This window comes from Amborella trichopoda, chromosome 11, assembly GCF_054954075.1.
Source record: "Amborella trichopoda isolate Santa Cruz 75 chromosome 11, AtrichopodaSantaCruz75HAP2 v2.0, whole genome shotgun sequence".
Taxonomy (NCBI): domain Eukaryota; kingdom Viridiplantae; phylum Streptophyta; class Magnoliopsida; order Amborellales; family Amborellaceae; genus Amborella; species Amborella trichopoda.
In genome coordinates, this window is record NC_142346.1 from 8483768 (window position 1) to 8508915 (window position 25148).

Genomic DNA, 25148 nt, shown 5'->3' on the forward strand with positions numbered 1-25148 from the left:
AAACTACCCTTGTCTAGGATTAGAAACTAGGCCTGGCAATGGGCAAGAGGCCCTCCCCAGCCTAGTCGACCGGGTCTGGTCTTGACTAGGGCCTAGGTCACAAAATGTGACGTGAGTTTCAAGCCACATGGCTCAAGGACTGGGCCTTGGCTATGGTTCCGATAGGGCTGGCCCTGGCCTGGCACTATGTTTTCCGTAGGTTATTTTTTCTTGGAGTCTATTAGCCCTAGTTCTGGCCTACAGCCATGGGCCTTCAGGCTAGTCCAACCCAGGCCAGCCTCAAGCCTGTCATATAGGGACCCGGTCCGAGCTCCGGATAGGGTTAGCTGGCATGTTACCAACCCCGCTGGAAACCTTGAAATTATGGATATTTTAGTTATTTGACTAGCAAAGCTAAAATGATGATAATATCTCTAGTTTTTTTGCAACTTCGGATAATACATTATTGATTTAGGGCTCACAACATGGAGTTCACTTATTTTCATTGTAAATCAGTATTTTATGTTGCTATCTTTGAACAACCAAGGTTTTTTTCGTCATGCCATTTGAATAGTGTCAAATTGCTAAAATGTTCATGTTTGTTTAAGTATTCAATCCTGAACATAGATAATTTATTCATTTTTTAAGATATTCTTTTAAAGGTACTTATAGAAGTGATTTAATTGAATTATTGTCCCTTTATGTTTTATTAGGCAATGCGGAATGTGTTTTAAAGACATCGAATCATGTTTATCATTTATATAAGTTGCCAAGGATATAATAATAAAAGAGTAATGCAAAGGAAGGCATAATATTTAGTGGTCAAGAAGTCGGGTAAGCTTTTTATGCTTCCCCTATAGCATGAAACTTATATGCTTCCCCTTATCCAACCGTTCATTCTGAATGGACGGCTGAGATGGCTCCAATCACAATATCACCTCTCTACACTATTTTATTTTTAAGTTTTTCTATACAAATTATTTTGACACCAAATTTTGGGTGTCCACTCCTCTCTTAAACTCGCATTTATAAAAAATATTATCAATAAAATAAAATGATCAAAATATCCCTCCAAGTTTCAAGGGGTACTTTGGTTATTATATTTTGTTGAAATATTCTTTTTAATATTTTGTTTATGTGCGTACCATTGGGAAGATGGCATGTACCAAATTTTATATTCATATAATATGTAAAAAAAATTAAAAATAAAATAATCTGAAGCGTCAGACCTAGATCAAACAATGAGTGGCTCACTTGATCTAAATTGGACGGGTAGATAAAGGGGGAAACATATATCTTATATGCTTTTTTTTTTTTATAGAAACATATATCTTATATGCTGTAGGGGAAGTAGAAACCTTTCCCCAAAAAGTATAGCATGTATTCACATTCAAGACTATGTTTTAGTTGCAAATATACTCTCATTATATATGGGAAAAGTTTATATAGAGCCACGGCTCTAAACAATCAAATTCGAGCCTACCTCAAAAATTTCACTAGAAGATATTGTTTTGATGCCCAAATATCCTCAAATTCATCATCTCGATATCAAGATACATGGACATGATAAAAAAATAGATTTCAAGTTTTGGAAATAGTGTATTTTGTAATACAGTTTTGGACTGTCAAATTTCAAGATTTTCAAGTTGTCATAGATCTCTCAATCTACATTATTTTTGAAGCTTTAAACTTTATAAATAAAAATAAAAATATATTTTAAGGCTATCAAAAAGATTTCCGGTATTGAAACCATATTTCTCGATACTATTTGAAGGTAGGCTCTAATTTGATTATTTAGAGCCTAGGCTCTATACAAACTGCACCCATTATACACATTTCACCCTAAATTAATTTGCAATAAACAATGTGAGAGCGTTTCTTGTATCAAATCAGTATAGAGCACGTTTTTGTAAGTTCACCATTAGTGGTATTGGGATAATGCATTCTTTTATGCAAGAGCTACAAAATTTGTAGAGCAACTTTTAATAGATAGCAACTATAGAAAAGGGTAATAGGTGGATTTATCAGTATTTTCAGGCACACACAAAAAAAGACAAAATAAATAAAACTCGAGAGCAATATTAATTGGTTATAGTTTGTATAAGGCCGAGGCTCTAAACAATAAAGGTAGGGCACACCTTCAAATAGTATTAAAAAATATTATTTTTCATCTCTAATTATAAAATTTGAATTTAAAGCTTCAAAATAGTATAGATCGAGCGGATCTATGAACATTTGAAAATCTTGAGAATTGATTGTCTAAAAATACATTATAATATGTACTATTTCTAAAACTTGAAATCTATTTTTTTTCATGTTTATACAATTTGAGGTCGAGATGATCAATTTGAAGATTTTGAGCATCCAAACAATCTCTATTAGTGAAAATTTTGAGGTGTGCTTTAGTTTGGTGGTTTAGAGCCTCACACTTGTATAAATATTTTTCATATTATTATTTTTGAGATTGTCTATGAAGAGATCATTAATCTTCTTTATCTTTTATGCATGCGTTTCAATTTATTAGATCTAAAATTAGATGGCTTGGAGGACTCACCAAGTTCAAAGGGTTATTATTTTTTGAACTTTATGTCTACTCTACAACAATCTTACACTTCGAGTTTTCCTTCCTCCGCAACTTCTAAATCATTTTAGGGTTTCTCTCTTCTCATGCATCTGCAACACCTAAGGGTTTTGGCTCATGGATTCTTCTTCGGCTTCATCTGAAACAGATGAACTTCTCCATGTATTTTGGCACCCTGGAATGCTACAACATGACACAGGAAAAGGGGTCTTTGATACTTTACATGACCCTGGTTTTCTTGATGTTCTTGAAAAGCACCCTGAAAATGGAGATAGAGTCAAAAATATGGTTTCTATCCTCAAAAGGGGGCCTATTTCGCCTTACATTTCATGGCATTTAGGAAGGCCAGCTCTAATTTCTGAGTTATATTTATTTCATACTCCAGGTTTTCCCTAACTCTAATTCTTCTTAGCAAACTTCTCTTGCTTCTTCTTCATCATCATCATCTTCTTCTTGCAGAGATATCTCACTAAAAAATCAGCTGCTTACATTTGTTTTCTTGCAATAAATGAGCCACAAAATTTCTTGGTAATAAATAATTGTTCTTGAATTGGCTCTTTTGATAGAAATGGAAGCCTGAGTTTACAGGAAACATTTGCGTCATATTAAATTTTGTTTTATTATTGAGAAAATAATGGGGCTGCTTTTCCGGTGGATTGTCGTTTTAGCCTTTCTTTGAAGGAACCAAAAAGAAAAAGGTTACAATTAGTGTTGAAGTGAAAACTAAGCATTGTGTTATCCATCAAGGTACTAGAAATTTGTGGGCTTGTGATGAATTGCGCTTTTTCAATTTTGCTGTGGAGCACGAATTCAGGACGCATTCATAGGATATGAAACTTGTAATAAGAACATAGCAGGGCTTAAATTATTATTATTGTTTTCTTTTTAATGTTAACTTCGACTTTGGTAGGAATGGAACTCTAGGCAAGCACCCTGACCACAAAGGCCTAGAGACCATTACTACTTAGCTGGGCTTAAACTCAGATTTAGAAATGTTTGCTGCTTCAGTAGAACAAAAATTGCATATTTTCACATTTTAGCCTTCATTAGGGGTTAAAAATAAAAAGGGTGCGGTTTGTATAGAGCTGATCGTTCTAAGCATTCAAAGTAAAGCACACCTTGTAATAGTGTCCAGAAATATGGTTTCAATACTGGAAATCTTTGTGAGAGCCTTAAAATATATTTCCATAGTTAATTGTAAAAATTTAAAGGTTCAAACTTAGTGTAGATCGAGCATATCTATGAAAACTTGAAAATCTTGAAAATTGACCGTCCAAAAATGCGTTACAAGAGGCACCATTTCCAAAACTTGAAATCCACTTTTTCTCATGTCCATGCATCTTAATGTCAAGATGATCAATTTGAGGATATTTGGGCATCAAAACAACCTCTTCTAGTGAAATTTTTGAGGTGGGCTGTAATTTGATTGTTTGGAGCCTCGGTTCTATATAAAATGTTTCCAAATAAAAAAACATGACAAGGCAGTTTTATTAGTGAATACTAAAGATTGTGTCATCCAATCACCTGGCTTTGTGTGGTACTAAAATTTAGTTCAACTAATTCAAAAGTAGCAGGACTAAAACTTGGATTAGTATGATGGTTGTTTCACTAGAACTAAAATACCTTACTCATATCCTGGCCTTTCATTGGGAAAAGCCCAAAAAAATAGTTTTATCAGTGAAAATCAAGCACATTGTTGTTATCCATCAATTGACAGATTATATTAAGGAGCTTATCGAAGCTGATGAAAATGGTGGCAAGCAACTTTGTGCTGGTACTGTTTTGAACCCGGGTTCATGGGGTGCTTCTCTTCTTGCCTCTGGTACTACAATCTCAGCGATGGAACACATATTAAACAGAAATGGAAAGATTGCATATGCGTTAGTGAGGCCACCTGGCCATCATGCTCAGCCTTCTCAAGCGGATGGGTATTGCTTTCTAAACAATGCCGGGCTTGCAATTAAGCTGGCTTTAAACTCTGGTATCAAAAGAGTTGCAGTTGTTGATATTGATGTCCATTATGGCAATGGTACAGCTGAAGGGTTTTATGATACATGTGATGTCCTTTCCATCTCTCTACACATGAATCATGGGTCATGGGGACCATCACATCCCCAAAAAGGTTCAATTGATGAGATTGGGAAAGGCAAGGGAAGTGGCTTTAATCTGAATATACCATTACCAAATGGAACAGGAGATAAGGGATATGAATATGCAATGACCAAGTTGGTTGTTCCAGCTATCGATAAATTTGGTCCTAAGGTTGTGGTTCTTGTTATTGGCCAAGATGCCAGTGCGGTGAGTTTGTTCATCTCTCTGTTTTCATGTTGTTGAGTTTGTTCATCTCTCTGTTTTCATGTTGTTTTAAGAGTTGAGGGTTCTGTGACTGATGGCCCCATTCTTTCCATTTGCATAGACAGTTGTAACTTGTAAGAGTTTATAATTAGAATATTTTTTAAAATTGAATCTCAATTGAGCTTCATGGTTTCATGTGAAAGAACTTGTTCCTGTGGCATCTGAAGACTACCAAGCTAGGAGTTGTGTGTTTTCACATGCTACCGGTGAATGAGAAATTGCACAACAGTTGAAAGTTGTACTCACACTGGATGTTAAATGCTTGTCCATGAGGATGAACTTCAGTTTTCTTGATGATATTATCCGTTTGTTGGCTTTTTTCTGGTGCATTAATCATTGGTTTCCATATCAAATGCTCAGGCATACTGCCGGGTTGTGCTGTTTGAAATTCTACTGATTGGCTTTGGAATTGGACTCCTCCCATTACATTGTGGCGATTTGAGTACCATACAAATTGCCCTCAATTAGCCTTTTCTATTTGAGTGACATTAGTATGCAGATAACCTCTTTGTTTTGGAGCTTTCTTGCCTTCAATATATATCTACTACTACAACTAATAATAATAATAGGAATAATAATAATAATATTATTATTATATTTATTATTATTATTATTATTATGATGATGATGATGAACTCCTAACTTGAGCTACTAGAGAGGGAAAAGTTACTTTGAGAACCAAATTGCATCTAATTGATGTCATGGCCTCAGGTTAAAGGAAGAGGTGTTATAAGTTGTTATTTTTGTTTTCTGATGGATACATTAGTAATGTAAATTTATTGTACTTCTATTGATATTATTTTAGGGTGTTGAGTGTTTACTGGTCACTGTGACTTATCATTCTTGTGTGAACAAGTATGTTCTTCATTTAGTCAATAAAGTTCTTCGTGGGAACTTATCAATAAGCTACTTTCTTGTAAGCTGAAACCTTACATAAAACATGAACTACTTTATTTGTTTTGAAACCTCATATTTTTCTTTTGAGTTTCTTTTATTTGCATAATCTCTTGAGCGATCAATCATGAGTTGTTTACTTGTTGATTCTTCGTAGATAAGCCTATATCAACCCCATTGATCACTGTCCCCTCAAATGTTGTGGCCAAAGCAACCTCAATATTCGCCTTTAGTTTCTTCAAGGCTTGAAACTTCATCTAGACATCCATATACATATGTTCTTCCTGTTGCAATTAAAGTTTCCTTTTATAGAATAATTTTGGCCAAGCTTCAATCGAAGCTGCATGTTCCTTCAAATCTGGAACTTTTCAAATCCTAACTGTGTTTTTCTGTTTTTTGCACTAGTTTGATCCAAATGGAAGACAATGTCTCACAATGGAGGGTTACCGGGAAATTGGTCGCATAATTCGGAATTTATCTGATAAGCATGCCAAGGGCCGGATACTCATAGTTCAAGAAGGGGGATACCACCGCACATACTCTGCATATTGTCTTCATGCCACACTAGAAGGTGTTCTCAACCTGCCTCTTCGTTTGCTCTCAGATCCCATTGCTTATTATCCAGAAGATGAGGCCTTACCGGTTAAAGTAGTGGACTTCATAAGGAAGTATTGGGGAGAGAATTTGCCATGGATGGTGACAGATAGATCATCTTAAAGAGGTACATCCTCATCTATCCTTAGATTATGGGGAGTTTGTGTGCATGTACATGTGACGGCATGTATGCATGTGCAATAGCATGCTGTGCTTGTGCATGCATTTGGAAAATGTATATATGACATCATATTATGTGAAATTTTGTGAGAATAAAGGAAAAATGAAACAAAGAGACACATACAAAGAGAAAAAAGAGATTGTGGGGATCCATTACAATACATTGCATATTTCAAAACTATTGCAATAATTATTTTGGCTGGGAAATCTGAGATTTGAACTTTGGAATTTGTTGTGGCTCGTAAGCCCCTTAACACAGTGTTATTCCGATACGATGAATAATATTTATTATAATCTCACAAATGTTTTGGGGGATTGTCAAATTGAAACATCAATGAAGTCGTGATATAAAATAAAGTCACTCAAGGACCTCATACATGTGTTCCGTTTATTCATGGAAGTAGACTTTTCAGGCCACCTTATCACCCCCCCAGCACACCATGGTAGACCACATTCATTCACCCACCACATCTGAAATTTCAAACCAAAAATTTCTTCTTAAATAAGATATATTAGGAGTATATTCATTAATCAGCAACCACTTAAACTCGCTTACAGGACCCAAAAAAATACTGATAGTGATCTTTCCCCTCATACAAAATTGAGTCCCTTCAACAATGTTGGATTCCACACTATCCAGAAGCCACCAGATCGACCAACCACGTCTTTTCCAAAAAATTCAACAAACCCTCCACCCCAAATATGTGTCATTGGTTTGGATAATTGGTATTGGGATCTATATTTCCTGCAAAATAAAGACTTCAGGTTTTTCCTTTCGTAGTATCAGCAAAACCTCCTTTCTTGTCTTAAGATCCCCTATACCCCTAATATTCCAACGGATAATTTTCATTTGGCTCTAGAAGAGGCTCCACACCAAGGAGTAATGCATGCCCCTAATAGCAGGCATGGAATTGAAAGAATCATCAGAAACTGACTCTTCCTTGTCCTTATCTTTGTGATCCTTTTTACTCTTAGGAACTTTACTATATGTATTTATCCTAGCTGGTTTGCTTTCCTAGCACCAACTTTCCTAGGAGCCTTCACGTTCTTCTCCGTCCTATATCAGCTTCTTCTTTCGATTTCTTTATATTCCTCTTTATCGGTGCCACTACTTATGTTAAAGGCTCGTTCAGACCCACTCCCATTGCCTCAAACAATCTCTGGATATTCTTTTTCTGAATCTTCAAGGGACCCCAAGTTATCTTGAACAACCTCTGCTCTACCTTAGGTGAATTGGATTGGATTATATTTTTTTCACCACCCTGTCTACATTGTGACGACCCTAAACTTTTGGAACTAAAAGAAAAAATAATAATAATAATAATAAAATAATAATAATAATAAAATAATAATAATAATAATAATAATAATGATAATGAAAATATAAAATAATTATGAAAATATAAAATACTCATATAATTTTGAGTGATAGTTCATTATGCTAAGAATTCACCATGGGACCATTTTTTTTTAAACTTTTCATTTCCACCCTTTTTTTACATTAAAAAGATTAGTTAATTGAGATAAGTAGGTATAACATGATTTGAACACTCATGTAACACTCATACACTCATACGGATGATGTGGCATTATAAGGAAATAATGTGTCGTGAGGTGGCATTATAAGGTAATAATGTGCATTATAAAATGATCATGTGTCATGAGGTGGCACATATAAGTGAAGAGTTAAAAAAAGAAAGGGACACATAATTTGACATGTGTCAAATGAAGGATTGTCCTCCCTCACGTTTAAAAACCCTTCTCCCCTTACGGGCTCATCATTAGCTTATCATGTTGGCTTTTCTCTCTCTTCCCATATGTAAGTTCTCCTTCTCTCTCTCATAACAATTTTTTTTCTCTCTCTTCATGCTCGCTTTCTCATAATGATCTCACTATAATAAAAATTATACTCTTTTCTCTCATATAATATTTCTTTCTCTCTCATAAGAATCTCATAAAAGGTTTTCTCTCTCATAATGTTCTCATTACGATAAAAATAATTCTCTTTTCTTCATATAATTTTTTTTTTTCTCTGTCTCTCTCTTGTAATACATCCATTTTTTTATGCTCCCTCTCCCCATATAAACTCATTTGGTGTCTTCCCATACCTTAGCTAAACACCATTGATCCTGGTCTTACTCTAGCAACGGTAGCAACATATCCATCTCAAAGTGGCGTATAAGTTTTAATAGTAAGTAACATTATTTTCCTATAAAATAGATATTTGAAAACTGATATTTTTGCATTTAATTTTAATATTACCGTATATCATTATGAATTTTAGATACTATAAGGTTTATGTGTAAGTGGCCTTATTTTTCTGTAAAATAATTATTTAAAAACTAGTATTTCTGCATTTAATTGTAATATTTCCTTCTATCGATATGAATTTTAGATACTGTAAGTTTTATGTGTAAGTAACATTATTTTCCTGTAAAATAGTTTAATGGAAAACTGGTATTTCTGTATTTAATAAACTTGTAATATTTCCCACTATTATTAAGGATTTTAGATAGTTGAAAATTTAGTATTCAACTCTGAATTTCCATAAGAATTCTTCTACTGTCAGTAGATTGCTTAGCTTGTTAGATTTCAATTTTTAAGAATGTCTCTCATAACTGCTATCTTTCTGAAACTTAGATTTCAATTTTTAAGAATGTCTCTCATAACTGCTATCTCTAAGAAATTGAGTCCAAAATGTTTGATTGGGTATTTATAGAAATATCAGTGAAAGTGTTTGCTATAAATTGCTTCATGTGAATTCATGCTATTGATTTCAAGGATATTTTAAATATACAATATTGTTGTTTCCTGATGTTTAGTGATAAAAAGTTTCAAAGATACTTTAAGTATACAAGTGGACTTACCCGGTATGCTGGTAGGGAATAAGTAGACGCATTCGGTACTCCAGTAAGATATAAGTAGACCTATCCAGTATGTCAGTAGGGATTAAGTGGACTTACTATTTGGTACGGAGTTAGGGGTTAAGTGGACTCGTCCGGTATGCCGGTGAGATATAAGTGGACCTACCCGGTACGTCGGTAGGGATTATGTGGGCTCATCCGGTACGCTGATGAGATATGAGTGGACCTATCTGGTACATCGGTAGGAATTATGTGGACCCATCCAAGATGTTGGTAGGGTATATAGGTGACCTATTTCGGACTCTAGTAGGGTATTTGTGAAATCTTTTAACTTATGTAGTTGAATTATATGCTCTTCTTTATCTTGTTTCAATATGCATTCTTTTAGAAAATATTTACATTTTCTAACCATGATTTTTAATGATTATGATAGTTACTTGCTGAGTAGTCAAACTCATCAAACTAAACTATTGTGAATTCTTTTCAGAGTAATTGCAGCCTTATTGTTCGTATGTACAGCAGGAGTAGCTTGAAAGAAGTTTGTAATCATGATTAAACTCGTTTTTGTACCTTTTGTTCTATCAAAATTGTATATATATAAACCTTCATGATAATATAAGTTGTGAGTAGACTTTGTACAAGTTTGAAAATTTCTGAATGGAAAAAAATAAGTTTTGATGCAATATATAGTAGAATTTCCGAATTTGTTCTATTTATACTTTAAGAATAGATTGTCACACCTCAGGATTGTTAGTGTCATAAAACTTGGGGTGTGACATACATTCTGTAATAGAGTGACCTCCAATTAAGCACAATGTTCAAAGTCTCTATTGCTCAATAGGCATAGCAGAGCTCTGCCCCTGCTTCCCACCTTCTCGGAGTTGCCACCCCAGTCGCATGGTGACTGGAATTAGTGCAGTTTGCTATGTTTCCTCAAGAATATTAAGCTTAAGATCAATTGTGGGAATCCCTTGTTCCTCAGGAGGAACCTTCGGCTTATTTGGATCTTTAATCTTCTCCTTCACAACTAGCCTGAAAGGTAGCAGTCTTTCTGGCTCCCTCATTAGAAGCAGTCTTTCTGGCTCCCTCATTAGAAACGAATTTAGGAAGCAAAGGAATAATTCTTTCTTGAGGTAGAGCACTTAAGAGAGAAATTTATATCACTAGGAATAGACATATCACAGCAAAATTTGGATTAAACCATTCCTGGTATGAGGATATATAACAAGATCTTTGAAGGTAACCTCATACTTGGGAAGCTCATCATGATAAACCCTTACGCTTTCCTTCCCCATATCTCTTGTGATCATGCAACCTTTTTTGGAAATAGCAATCAAACTTTACACTAGTATCTCTATCATCAATCCCTCCTCTACCCTTAAAAAATTCCATATTTTGTGGCCCAATAGTCTGTCTTGTTCAAATTGGAAACAATTCCTGTATTATCCTCTTCACCTGGCATCACAAACTTTTGAAACGCCTTGTACTTCTCCTTTTAAGTCCCCCAAAATTTTCATAGGAGATTTTGATGCATTATATCCTCCTTCCTTATTTTGGCCCAACTGTTTATCTATATGTGATCTGCCTTTTAAGTCCCCCAAATTTTTCATAGGAGATTTTGATGCATTATATCCTCCTACCTTATTTGGCCCAACTGTTTATCTATATGTGATCTGCCTAACAAATGGGTCTGCCTCGTCTTCAACTCTCTATTTTTGATATTTACTTCATCTATTTTAGACTATAAAATAAATATACAGTACTCTGACAAGAGCTAGAATCTTAGCATTTATGTGTTTCAATAACCTCATCAAAATAAATATTACAATCATCAACTCTTTTACACCTACCTCAATTTCAAAAAATCGACATTTTTCTCAGATTTTTTCTAGGCTTTACGTGACTGAATCAGCGCGAACTGGCCTGACTCACTGATCTAAAGTTCTAAACCAGAGGTTATAGAGAGAAACAGATCATATCTGAAGGATTTCATGTTGTCTTTTGTCCCAATTATTTGAAGACTCTAATGGCTAGAGAGAAAAATATGTTTCCTCAAAGAAAAACGCAAGAATAGGAAGCGATTGATGACTAGGAAGAGAGAAAAGAGAAACCAAAATTCAGCATGAAGAGCCTCCTGTGGCATGGTGGCTCCATCCACGATGCCCATTTCAGTTGTGTCAAACCAAGTGAGAACATGCAAGTGGATCACTATGTTTCTTCATTGATCATTCCAGATAGAGTTAAAACCAGAATTTGTCCCAAACTACATGGATTACCTTGCTTCTTTAAATTTTCTCTATCTTCTTACTGAGAGGGAAAGTTGGTCGCCTTAGAGTGGTCTCAAATTGTGCATGGGTTTCTTTCGATGTTTTAAAGCGAGTTTTTTTCATCATTTTTGGAAAGAAAAAGTAGATGAAATTACTGTGCGATTGCCACAAAAACTACATGGATTGTACTCATTGATATGTTGACAGAGTGGGGAATTTGGAATTGGCTATCCTTTCTCCATGAGTGAAGGTGGGCCAGGTCTTGCTAATGCTTCCATTCTAAATCTTGCAATTATGGATGCTTTATGGCATTCTCCTCTTGACTGGTGTTTTTGGCTATAGGCCTATCACTTGCTGCTTGCTTTTGGCCAATCCTAATCTTGGAACTCTTGATGATAGCTCTAATGGTGCAAGGGGCCATCTGTTTTTTTTTTTTCGGGTAGTTCAGTCTAGAAATGGAACTCAAGGCATCAAGTTTTGGTGCCCTGCGACACCTGACCACCTGGTCTTGAGCCCATTCCTGTGCAAGAGGCAAGATAAAGGCGCTCCTTTTGAGCTGAGCTCATGAAGTAAATCCACTTTGATTGGATTAGAAAAGAAAGGTTTTTGGGCTCGAAAACTACTCATGGGGAAATGTTCTCTCTTGAAATTAGTAGAACTTTTCTCTCGTTTGTTGGAATTATTTTTCCTTCGATTGGTAATTCAAGTAAAGAATAGTACTCTTGAGAAATAGAATGATGAGAGAAAATCAAGCACGGAAGAGATCTAGAGAGAGAAGAAACCTGGGAAGAGAGAAAGATGAAGCGTTTAAATCTATTTTTGTTCCATTCGTTAAGGAGCAATTTCATCCTACAAGTATTTGTAAATTTGCTGAAGGGGAGGGGGGTGGGGGGAGCGGATGAGAAAAAAACCATTCACAAGGTGTATAGTGTTAAATACTTTAACGGGGATTTCTTTGTGTAGGACCTTTATGAAAACAAAATAAAGCCTAATCTCAAATCCTCGTCCGAAAAGCACTTATAGCAACGGAAACCTACATCATGGCTCTAAAATTAATTTCTACCACCAGTAATGAAATTTGAAATTCAAAAAATTGTACAAATCTTGTAGAACTATGAATACTTATTTTTAGGGCGAAATAGACGTTCTAGATAATTTGTTACAATAACATTGTTTTTCGAGTTTGAAATCTTTTTTTTTTTTCACAACTATAATGTTCAAGTCAAGATGATCGATGTAAAGGTTTTTTAATGCTTGAATAGCAATTTTCGATGAGTTATTTGGTGAGATTTATTTAATCTATTCGAGTTTAGATTGGAGTAGAAATCAAATTATATAATATAATAAATATTTAAGAATATATTAAGGATGGAAATTCATCAAAAAACACTCAAGCTATGAAGTATTTAACATCATCCATTTCTTTTTATTTAACTTCTAAGAATCCAAATAAATTGATACCCCTCATTAGCAGTACACATTGTTTGCAAAATCGGCCTGTTAGATCGCTACTAGTGGGGTGGCGATTTCGGTTAGGACCGGTTTTGCGGTACACATGGTAAGACGGAACTCCAAAAAAAATCGGGGCCAAAATCGGCCTGTTCAATGTCTAACCGGTGGTTTTTTTTCAAAACCGGCAGGTTTTCCTAACCAGTCTGGTTTACTGTTGTTTTCGTACTTTATAACGCATAAACTAACGGTCGTTATTTTACACATGCCCGTTATTTTCATATATCAAGATTTTGTAGCATTTGTTTCTTCCATGTTGTAGTATTTTTTTTTTTGTTTTTACAATCAAATATTAATGTTATACACCATAAAGTTTCTATAGATTATCTATTATTGAATCAGAAGTCAAAAAACAAAGGGTTCTTGGCTGATTGAAATGGAGATATTTGAAAATTAGAAATTTCCGCCATTCTATCAAATACCTCATAGATTTTCATATAAATGGAGGGCTTTGATTGATTGTTGAAGGATTCAATGTTTATATATTTCAATTTTTCCAAAACGATGAAGATTTGAGGTTTTTTTGAGGCCGAAGTACTGCTGCTCAAAGAACTATTTTTATCCAAACAAATTGATTTCTAATTGATCAATTGATCGAACATCGAATTAATCACTGAATTTTGATCATAAAGTCCTTATCTATCAAATAAATATGATCAAATTTTTTTATATCAATTTTTTTTTGCTGCTTTTTTTCTTGAAATTTGCGTGAAGTAGCGCAATTTTTTTAATAAAGATCTCAATAGTGAATAAGTTTTCATGAAATTTGATGCATTTGAATATTAATTCAAGTATCTATCATATCCTCATATCAATTTGTTCAAAAAATGAAAGATTTGGGGTTGATTTCGACTCTAAAGTTTACGTATTCTTTGGCTCAATTTTAGGGTTCTTAAAACAAACTTTTTTAAATAAAATTCGTTTTGTTTTTATAAAAATATGAAATTTGTGATGAATATGAGAAAAAATTAATATACTTTTTTTCTTTCTAAATTTATATATTTTTGGTGAGCTTGTTGGATTGTTTTTAATGTTATATTTTTTTTTACAAAAGTATGTTTATCTGTGATGAATATGAGGAAAAACTTTGTTTCTTTTTAATGTTATACATTTTTGGTGAGCTTGTTGGATTGTTTTTAATGTTTTATATATATTTTTTATAAAAATATTATTTTGTAATGAATATGAGAAAAAAATTATTTCTTTTTAAGGTTATTTTTTATGTATGTTACTGATGTATGTGTTCTCAACATCTTGTCTAGTTGTGACATTTTCTGCTAATTTATTTTTTTATTTGTTACGAGCTATCTATTATTTGTTGCAACTTCAGAGTCCTTAAATCTGTTTATTAGCCTCTATAAAGAAAAGAGGTAGAAGCTAAAAACTGTTTTACTCATCTCTTATATTTCCGCATGCTGAAATCGATAAAAACTTAACCTGTTTTTTATTTTATTTTAAATATGCATCTTAATTCTACATTTTACAGTTGCCATCTTATATATATATATTTTTTTTTTCATGTTAAAACCCAACTCAAAAGGTTACTGAGTAAATGAGGTTTGGCCATTTCAAAATTGATTTGATCATTTCAAAATCGATTTGGCCATTTGAAAATCGACTTGGCCATAATTTTTTAAAATATGTGATTTGGCTATTTGAAGCAGCACTTAACACCTTGACCCACACCCTGCATTTGATAACCAAGTTACTAAGTAAATGAGGTGCTCTCTCTTACTACCTTGATTCACAACCATTCGTAAAGCTGGGAACATCGTGCTATAAAAAATTCACTCTCAAACCCGATTCTAAACTGCATTAAAATGTTTTTTAACATTAAAACAACATTTTTCAACATCAACATTAAAACAATATAGAAGCATATATTCTTGCATCATCCATTGTTAGTTGGACTTTGTAACTTCACCCATTGAATTTATGTGAAATTATAAATTGTCTTGCATATTTTCATAATATTTAACTATTAAATTATAGAAAAAGTTGTATCAAAACTTTTTATAAGATAAATGTATATAATATGATGGTGTATACTTGATCTAAGTTTTTCTATTTGTTTTCATTTTTTTGGGGAATTTTGACTCTTTTTTTTTTAAAGAAATCTACTTGACCGGTTAGTCCGGTTAATCGCTTCGGTAGTCTGGTTCCGGTTCGAACCGCTCCCAACCTCATGACCGGTTAACCGTTTCGGTTCGATTTTACGAACATTTTGTGAACAACAAATTGGGCTCTAAGCAAATAAGCAAGGCCTAGAAATTCACATTGGGCTAGGTACTCGGCCCCCCAAGGCGAGTTACTGGAAAAATAATTGAAAAGATATGAAAAATAAATAAAGGTATTAAAAGTTAAAAAGAATCAAAAGCAACATTAAAAGCCCAAATAAATTTTAAAAAGAACATACAAAAAATGATCTAAAAATTTTGACTTATAGTTGGCGACATTTTAAAAAAAAAAATCAAAGAAAAGGAAAATATAAAAACAAGCATTATAGTGATTACCAATCTTCACCATAAAATCCAAGTTATATAGAAAAAAAATTTATACAACAATCCCATTTTTTATTATTTTTGTGGGATGTTTTTAAAATTTCTTTTGTACCCTTGAGTTGTATACAAAACTTGCTGCAACTCAGCCTCATCTAAGTAACTCAACCGAGTCTGAGTGAATCCAGCCAAGTCCCATAACATTACCAGGAATATTCAACCTAGTTGGTCTTTGAGTATACCTTCAATCCTTGTTGCGACATGATCGTTCAATGAGTTAGAAGTGGCCAAAGGTAGCCTGAGAGATGGCCTTAGGCCATAATTTGCGATTTTAGACGGTTTACTTTGTGATCGAACTTTTTTTCTTTTGGGTAAGTCAGTGGGGGAGAAGGCTCCCTACCCGATTTTCATTAATAATAGATAAGAACAAAGATAACACATTATTTTACAACCCTATAGTAGTTTAATTGCGCAAAGTCATGAAATAACAGTGTGCAAATAAAATATGGAGACCGACAGCGCCACATAGTGGCATTAGAGCTAGAAGATGCTCTCTTAACAAGTGCATCAACTACCATATTCGTCCCACGAAAGACATATGAGATGGACCACATGTGGGTAGAGAGCATGCTTCGACAATTGACTACAACTGTCTATAATCTCCAAGGGGCACGACAACGATCCTGGATGACATTTACGAGCAGAGACGAATCATTTTCTATCTAAAGGGGAAAACAATGTTCCTGTATAGCAAGTTGGATACCTTCTTCAAGGGCCATAATTCTGCTTGATAATTAGAAGTAATACCAAAGGGCTTCACAAATACAGCAACAAAACCCCCAATACTGTCTCTAATAACACCCCCACCAACTGCTAACCCCAGGTTCTATAGTGAGGCACCATCGATATTCAACTTAAAAATCTGATCGTCAGGAAATGACCATGCCACTTGAATAAGAGATCTGGATTTCTGCTGCTGCCATGTGATCTTAAAATTTTCAATAATTGCCTTTTCTGACAAATGATTAGTCCATTTTTTTACATCTGCTAACTCCTTCACATGTGAAGAGATACGCTTGACAACTTGTTCCCTTCTTGTGGACCTTGACTGGAAAATTTTCCTATTTCTCACATCCCATAAAAATCAAATTGTTATGAAGAAGGTAAATGTCCAAATATTGAGTAAGCCGTCTGATTTAAACCTGAAGGCCAACCAACTTTTGAGTATAGCAGGAGTAGAGATACCACTAATGAACAGCTTACCACAACGTTATGCCACCGACCTCCATACCCCCTGCGAGAAAGCACAATGAAACAGTAGATGACAGAAACTATCATCACTGTTCGTACAAAAAGGGCATAAAGTGGCCAGATGAATGTCACACTGCTGAAATAAAATTGTAGTAGGCAATCAATTGCGCAGAGCCAGCTAAGAGAACCATTTAGCTCGAGGGTGGCATTTAGAGGACCAAAGTAGTCTAAACATAGGTTGTGAAGAACATTTCTCTCGAATAAAATCCCATGCTGCTTTGATTGAAAACAAACCATTAGCAGAATTAATCCATACCAACAAATCATTTTGAGGCTCTAAGGTGAGAGTATAGGTCTCTACTTCCATCGATATATTACTCGAGACGTTTGATATAGGTAAAGCTAAGGCCCAAGCTTGAGGGGAACCGTCTATATAGTGACAGACCTTCCTCCCTACTAAGTCCCCTAGATCCTCTTGGGAATCATGAGATTCGCATATCGACTACCCTAATAGCCACGGGTTCTTTCAGAAATCCAACATCTGACCATTACCAATAATCCATTGTACATTCTTCTACAGATACAATAAACCAAATAGAATCCCCTTCCATGCATAAAAGTAGTATCTCTTCAGTTTGACATCCCATATAGAAGAGTTTCTGAAATATCTATGCTTGAAAAAATGAGCTAATAAAGATGAGGGATTTACCAATATCCTCCAAGCATACTTTATCATTCCTGTAGTATTGAAATCACCAATATCTTGTACTCCTAGCCCACCTTCTTCCTGAGAAAGGCAAACTGTTTTCCATTTAACAAGATCAGCACACTTGGTCTCTGCAGTCTCTCTATCATATTACATGTTTCTTCGGAAGAATAAATGATAAAATTGAAAAAATTGATGATGCACTGAATTCGGATTTCAGCAACTGAAGACGACCTGCATAGGATAGATACAAAGCTTGCCAAGTATCAATCTTGCCAATGACCTTGCCCACCAAACTGTGACAATAATTGTGCTTTAGATGGCCATGGAATAAAGGTAGCCCCAAGTATCAAACTGGTAAGGAGCCTTCCCTGAATTCCAACTCCCTCAAAATTCTAGTTCGTCCGGCCTGTGACACGCCAAAGAGGAAAACCTTGCTTTTTGAGGCATTGAACATCTGTCCAGTGGTGACCTCAAGATTGGTAGGAACCTGTATCATAGTAACAACAGAGGAAATAGATGCTTGACAGAAAATAACAATATTGTCAGCATAAAATAGGTGTGAAACTCCATGATCACACCCTGAAGGAAAGGCCCTAGGAGCCATGTCTTGCACCATAGCATCTTCCAACTGCCTACTTAGAAAATCCATGACCAATAAGAATAAATATGGGGATAAAGGATCCCCTTGCCTTAACCCCCTCCTCCCTTTAAAGTAGCCTTTTGGAGAGCCATTCCTTAATACAGAAAAATAAGTAGTGGAAATGAAAAGATGTATCCAAGAAACAAACGACTCCAAAAAACCCAATGTATGTAGCTTAGCCAAAATAAGGGCGCAGGATACCTGATCATACACCCTGCTTAGGTCAATCTGCAAGCACATTTTAGGCCGAGCTGAATCCTTATAGCAAAGAGAAGTGACTTCATTTGCCATAAAAATGTTATCTGAGATCATTCTCCCTTTCAAGAAAGCAACCTGCCTAGGGTCAACACTATCATCCAGAATTGCTCATAGTCGATTGGAGATGATTTTGCTAATGACTTTGTACAGGACATTACACAAACCAATAGAGCGAAAGTTTTTCATCACACTAGGGGAATTAAACATATAAAAGTAGAGTTGATTTGCTTGAGAAGTTTACATTTTTTGAAGAAGTCCTTAAGTGTTAGAAAAATATCTTTCTTAATTATTTCCCATCCAAATTTGTAAAACTCCACCGAGAAGCCATCGGGACCTGGAGCACTCTCACACTTTATGTTCCAAATACAAGCCTTGATCTCCTCCTTGCTAAGCTCCTCAACCACCTTTTCCTTCTGATAAAGGCTGAGAGAATATGGTGGTAGAAATTGATCAACCAAATGAATGTTAGTGTCACTCTCTTGGGCAAGAAGATCTTAAAAAAAATCCAATCATATGACATTCAATTGTAGCCTCAAGTAGAGCATTCTCATTCTGATCTTTCAGAGAAACAATACAATCACTTCTTCTTCCTATCATAGTAGATAGATGGAAAAACTTGGTACTGGAATCCCCTGCTTTTAGCGAATTCTGTCTTGACTTCTGCCTCCATTGTCTCTCCTCATGCTCCAATAGTGTCTATAACCTCTGGGCGTACTCCTTCTGTTCTATCATGAATGCCTCATTGGAAGGATCGTTGTGAACGCTATCATGTAAAAAAGACTGTTGCAGCCTGACTACTGCAATAAATTGACACACATGACTAAATACTTTCTTGTTCCATGCTCGCAGGTCCCCCCTCAACCTTTTCAACTTTGTAACAAATCGAAACATGGGTGTAACCCCCACTCTGCCTTACCAAGATGCTGAAATTATTTCAATGAAACCATGTGACTTTTCTCATGTTGAGAAATACTTGAAGTGTTTAGGCCCAACGGCCCCAAATCTGAAATTAACACAAGTAGAGGACAATGATATGAAGTCCCTTTAGGAAGAAGCTCGACTTTGGATTCTGGATAGGCCAAGACCCAGTCTGTGGTAGCCATTGCACGATCCAATGTCCTTCTTATGTATATTTTGTTAAGCTAATTATTAGACCAAGAGAACCACCCTCGGGCTACACCAAAGTCGGTTAGAGCACAATCAGACATGATCTGAGCAAAATCTCTTGAATATGGGGGTAAAGAGCACCTCCCCCCATTTTTTATGAGTTATCCAATAGTGTGTAAAAATCCCCAGTTACCAGCCAAGGAACCGTAATGGAGGCCCCAATACTCCTCATATAGTCCCCGAAGCATAACTCTCTAAGACAGAATTAAAAGCATATACCCCTAAAATGACTGAGATTTTCCCATTGCATAAACGATTGGCCTCAATAGTTATCATTTGATCATTCAGATTGATCATTTTGACTGAATAAATCATAGGATTCCAAAGAAATACGATTCTAGATCTACCATCAACCTCATTAGCATTAAAATTACTGTAAAACCCCAACTTCTTGGACCAAACATGATTCAAATCTAAATGCAACTTTGTTTCTAGGAGAAAAAGAAGACCAATATTATGTTGATTCTTGTTAACACCAACATCAGAAACCCTACAATGACCTCAAAGGCCCCGAACATTCCAAGCTACAACTCATCGCACCTTTGAACATTCCAACCTTGTGATTGCACCTTCGAACATTGTTCTACATATTCTTTCCATGACATTCACAACATCACCATAAAAAAAATGTTCCACATAATGAGAAATTGGTATTAAGTCAAAGACTGTTATAAATCTTTATCCCAAAGTTCTGTTTCAAAAATGTTTTCTCAGTTTTCGTATTACATTAGGCTCAATTCGAGGGATTTTGCAAATTTTGGATCCAAAATAAGACCATTTCAATTGAATTACATTTCCATAAATTTATTCAATCTTAAACCCACAATAATAGTTTTCAAATTCAGCTTAAGAAACCATGAAGTCCAAAACTTTCAACCTCTCTCTCTATCTCTCTCCATGAGACTTAAAGAAAATAAATATCTCTCTCTCTCTCTCTCTCTGTAAAATGTGAGTGGCCCATGAAGGCTGATCCAAGTTGTATGACCTGGTCCATCATACAATCAAAACCTTTGGATGAGTTTATTGTGAAGCAAAGCTATTCTAAAGCGTGCCATGGCTGTAATCTAAATATTACAATTGAAGCACTCAAAGAATAGGATGAATTGCTTAAGAAAATTCCAGGGGCAAATCTATTGAAGGAACAATGCATAGAAGTGCAAAGGGTGACATGTGGAATAGTATTTGGAGTTAATGCCAACTTAGAAGTGGGAATACTGTCTCATCTTTCTTGCACATTCTTGAACAAAGAATGCTAAAATGTAAAAAAGTAGGAACTACATAACTACTGTAAGCAAAGCTAAAGAAATGACTAAGGACCAGCATTGAGGAGCTAGCTCTTATAAATGGCTCCTCAGCCTCGCTCCAAAACATATAGGGCTGACAGAGAGATCACTTAGTGCAAGGAAAAGTAATTGTGAGCATTTTGAGTATAGTTGAAGAGGCTTGTACATGAAAGTCATACATGGGTGTACATTCAGTATACAATTAGTTTCTATATCCTTATGCAATATACAATTTCTATATGTGTTCACACTCCCCTCAAACTCGAGATGACTTGAAAGAAATCATGGAGAGTGTATAGAGAAACTGTGAGAAATGACGTACTAAATACGATTTGGTGAGAAGGTAGGCGAGCTACTCAGAAGAGGACACATAAGGGAGAGAAATAATACGTACTAATATTCTCGTTGAACAAAGTGGCAATTAACTTCAATATTTTTAGAGCGTTCACAAAACTCTAGATTTGTTTGAAATATAAATAACACTCTTATTATTGCAATATAATGGTGTGGGCCCATGTTCCTAAGTAACCAGTAAAGCCAAACAATATCTGTGATAAGTTGTGCCATGGCTATATATTTTGGCTTCATTTGTAGACTGGGCAATACGTTTTTGTTTCTTACTTTTCCAATATATAAAATAATCTCTTAGAAAAATGCAAAATCATGTAGTGGATTTTTGGTCAATCGGATTTCCTGCAAAATCTGAGTCACTGTCCAAGCTCAAGTGAGGAAGAAGTAGAAAAGAATAATGCATAGTATCCCTAACATAATGAATTGTTTACAATACCATATCTAGATGAAAAGATAGAGGAGCATTCAGAAATCGGTTGACCGAACGAGCTGCAAGACTAATATATGGTTGTTAAATTGTGAGATATATCAATTTTCCAACTAGTTGTCTATAAAAAGTTGGGTTAAGGAGAAGTTTAGTTCACCATCCGTAGACCGAAGTTTGACATTCAATTCAGTTGGGGTATCAACTCACTTGGTATCATCATCTAGGCGTGTTTGGAGGACAATTTCTGAGGCACACCTAAGCTGAGAGAGTAGATACCATGAGAAGAATAAGGAACTTCTAAACTAAAGAAATAGCGTAGGAAGCCCAAGATTTTCATTTCAAATATTGGATTGAGTTTTTGTTTAATCTTGTTAATAGCGCCCACATCATCACTAGAGATAATCATATAATCCACATAAATTAATAGAACAATTTCCTTGAAGAGTCTCAAACATAAACATAGTCAAATCATGATGGCTTTGTCGAAATCCTATTGACACTACTGCATCGAATTTTTTCAAACCAAGCCCGAGGAGCTTGTTTGGGTTTGTATAGAGATCGCCGAAGTCTACACGCTCTATTTTGAGGATCTATAACTCTAGGAGGTGACTTCATAGAAACGTCTTCATCAAGATCCCCATTGAGAAATGCATTTATAGCACCTAGCTGATATAGAGGCCACTGTCATATATATACTGCAGAAATTAGTGTCTAAACAACAATCATATGGGACACTGGGGCAAAAGTTTCTACAAAGACAATTCTATATTGTTGGTTACATTATTTTGCCACCAAAAACAAGCTTTATATTGTTCAATGTTGCCATTTGCTTTCATTTTAATTCATATACCCATTGACATCCAATAGCTTTCTTTCCTTTCGAAAGAGGCACAAGATCCTAAGCATGTATTCTATGAAGAACATTCAACTCATTTGCCATTGTTTATTCCCACTCAAGCTAACTTGCAACTTCTTTATAAGTCTAGATTTCAAAATAAGAATAAACTAAAGCATGAAAGACTTGGTGTTGATGTAAGAAAGTTTCATATTCAGGAAACCGTACAAGTGGAACGGATTAACATGTTTTGTCTACCATTCTAGAGGATCAGCAAATGGGGAGTGTCTGATTGGAACTTTCTACAGTGGTTGGTTGATCTTCTAATATGGGGACAATATTAGAGCTTTGCAAATGGGGGGTGTCTGATTGGAACTTTCTACAGTAGTTGGTTGATCTTCTAATATAGGAACAATATTAGAGCTTTCTAATAGTAGTTGGTTGATCATCTCCCTAATCTTCCAATACAAGGACAATATTAGAGCTTTCAGAAGATGTTGGATCAATATCATAAAATAAGGGGACAATATTAGAGCTTTCAGATGATGTTGGATCAATATCATAAAATACAGAGATAATTTCAGAAGATGTTGGATTAATATCAGAATAGGGGATAAGCAAACACTCCAATGTATGTTGACATGTTCAGACACTTATTGTACCGACAATTTGTATCGTCTTCTAAAAAATGTCATAATACTTTTATTTATTTAAATAAATGGTGTAGTTGGCATGCAAATGCATCTGTAGCTGTAGAGGTAAGGTGCCCCTCAAATTTTATCATAGTATATAATTTTGATGTAAAATGTTCTTAGTATTATCTCAAAATCAATTTTTATATCTAATTATAAATTTTTAAATTTAAAAAATGGTTAAAATCAAGTAGATCTATAAACATATGAAAATCTTGAAAATGGACGGTGTACATAATATGTTGTAAAATGCACTATTTTTTAGACTTAAAATCCTTTTATTTTTCATGGTCATACATCTTGATGTCCAGATGATCTATCAAAGGGTTTTTCAATATTAAAACTACCTTTTTCGATAGATTTTTGAGGTGCATCCATAGTTCTACAATATAAGGTTGCATCTTTATATAAACTTTTTCGTTAAATAAAATAAAAGGGGTTTGGGTTTTCTTTAAGGGTGCGGTTTGTAGAGAGCCTAGGCTCTAAACAATCAAATTAGAGCCTACCTTCAAATAGTATAGAGAAATGTGGTTTCAATACTGAAAATCTTTGTGATAGCCTTAAAATATATTTTCATCTTTATTTATAAAGTTTAAAAGTTCAAAAATAGTTTAGATCTATAAATCTATAAAAATTTGAAAATCTTGAAAATTGATATTCCAAAAATGCGTTACAAAATGCACTATTTCAAAACTTAGAATCCATTTTCTTTTCATGTCTATGCATCTTGATGTCGGGATGATCAATTTGATGATATTTGAGCATCAAAACAATTTCTTCTAGTAAAAGTATTGAGGTAGGCTCAAATTTGATTGTTTAAAGCCTCGGCTCTGTATAAACCTTTCCCTTTCTGTAATGGGTTTTGAACTTCCCGATGTTAAAAACTCTACTACAACACTGTCAACTTCAATGATGGTAATGAGAGGAAGTCTATTGTAATTATTACTATAAAAAAGTGTAAAGTCAACAAGTATTCTACCAGTAGTTAAGAAATGAACTCTTTTACATTTAAATAAGGGTACGGTTTGTATAGAACGGAGGTTTTAAACAATCAAAATAAAGCACACCTTCAAATATATCCAAAATATAATTTTAACATTGAAAATATTTGAGATAGCCTTAAAATATATATTCATATCTAATTATAAAATTTAACGCTTCAAAAATAGGGTAGATCGAGCAGATCCATGAAAACTTGAAAGCCTCGAAATTTGACGGTAAAAAACTGCATTACAAGATGCATTATTTCCAAAACTTAAAATCTATTTTTTTTCTCATGTACATTCATCTTAAGGTGTCAAGATGATTAATTTGAAGATATTTGGGCATCAAAACCACCTCTTCTAATGAAAGTTTTGAGGTGTGCCCTAATTTGATTGTTTATAGCTTTACACTTATTAATTTTTTTCCTTTAAATAATGCACAATTTACTAGTAAAAAACACATTGCATTTAACACAAATGTAATAATAAAAAGGACATTGCATTTATTGCAAGCGGAAAAGTTAAAAATAAAATGATATTTAAAAGAAAGAGAAAATCTCTTATAAAATATTATCTCATACATATGCTTACGCATAAAGAGAAGGTCTCTTATAAAATATTATCTCTTACGCATATCTTTGATGTTTGTATATTCATTATTACCATATTAATAAAATATGAATAAATTCAATATAATTTACATTTTAAAATCCAAATTAAACTTTATGGGATTAAAATTTAAATATATTAGATTTTTCAACAGATCTACCAATTGCTTTGCATGAAATAAATGGAATATGATTTTGCTTTTCTTTTAAAGAATAAATTTAT

General features: G+C 34.4%; 1 protein-coding gene across 1 annotated transcript; it reads left to right on the forward strand.

Annotated features, from left to right (window-relative positions):
* The first annotated feature begins 2388 nt into the window (after positions 1 to 2388).
* On the forward strand, positions 2389 to 10130 carry HDA08 (histone deacetylase 8). The gene is made up of 4 exons (XM_006854570.4): positions 2389 to 2945; positions 4278 to 4858; positions 6215 to 6530; positions 9935 to 10130. Exons 1-3 carry the CDS (start codon positions 2678 to 2680, stop codon positions 6524 to 6526), a joined length of 1161 nt encoding a protein of 386 aa, XP_006854632.1. The 5' UTR covers positions 2389 to 2677; the 3' UTR covers positions 6527 to 6530; positions 9935 to 10130.
* Positions 10131 to 25148: the final 15018 nt, after the last annotated feature.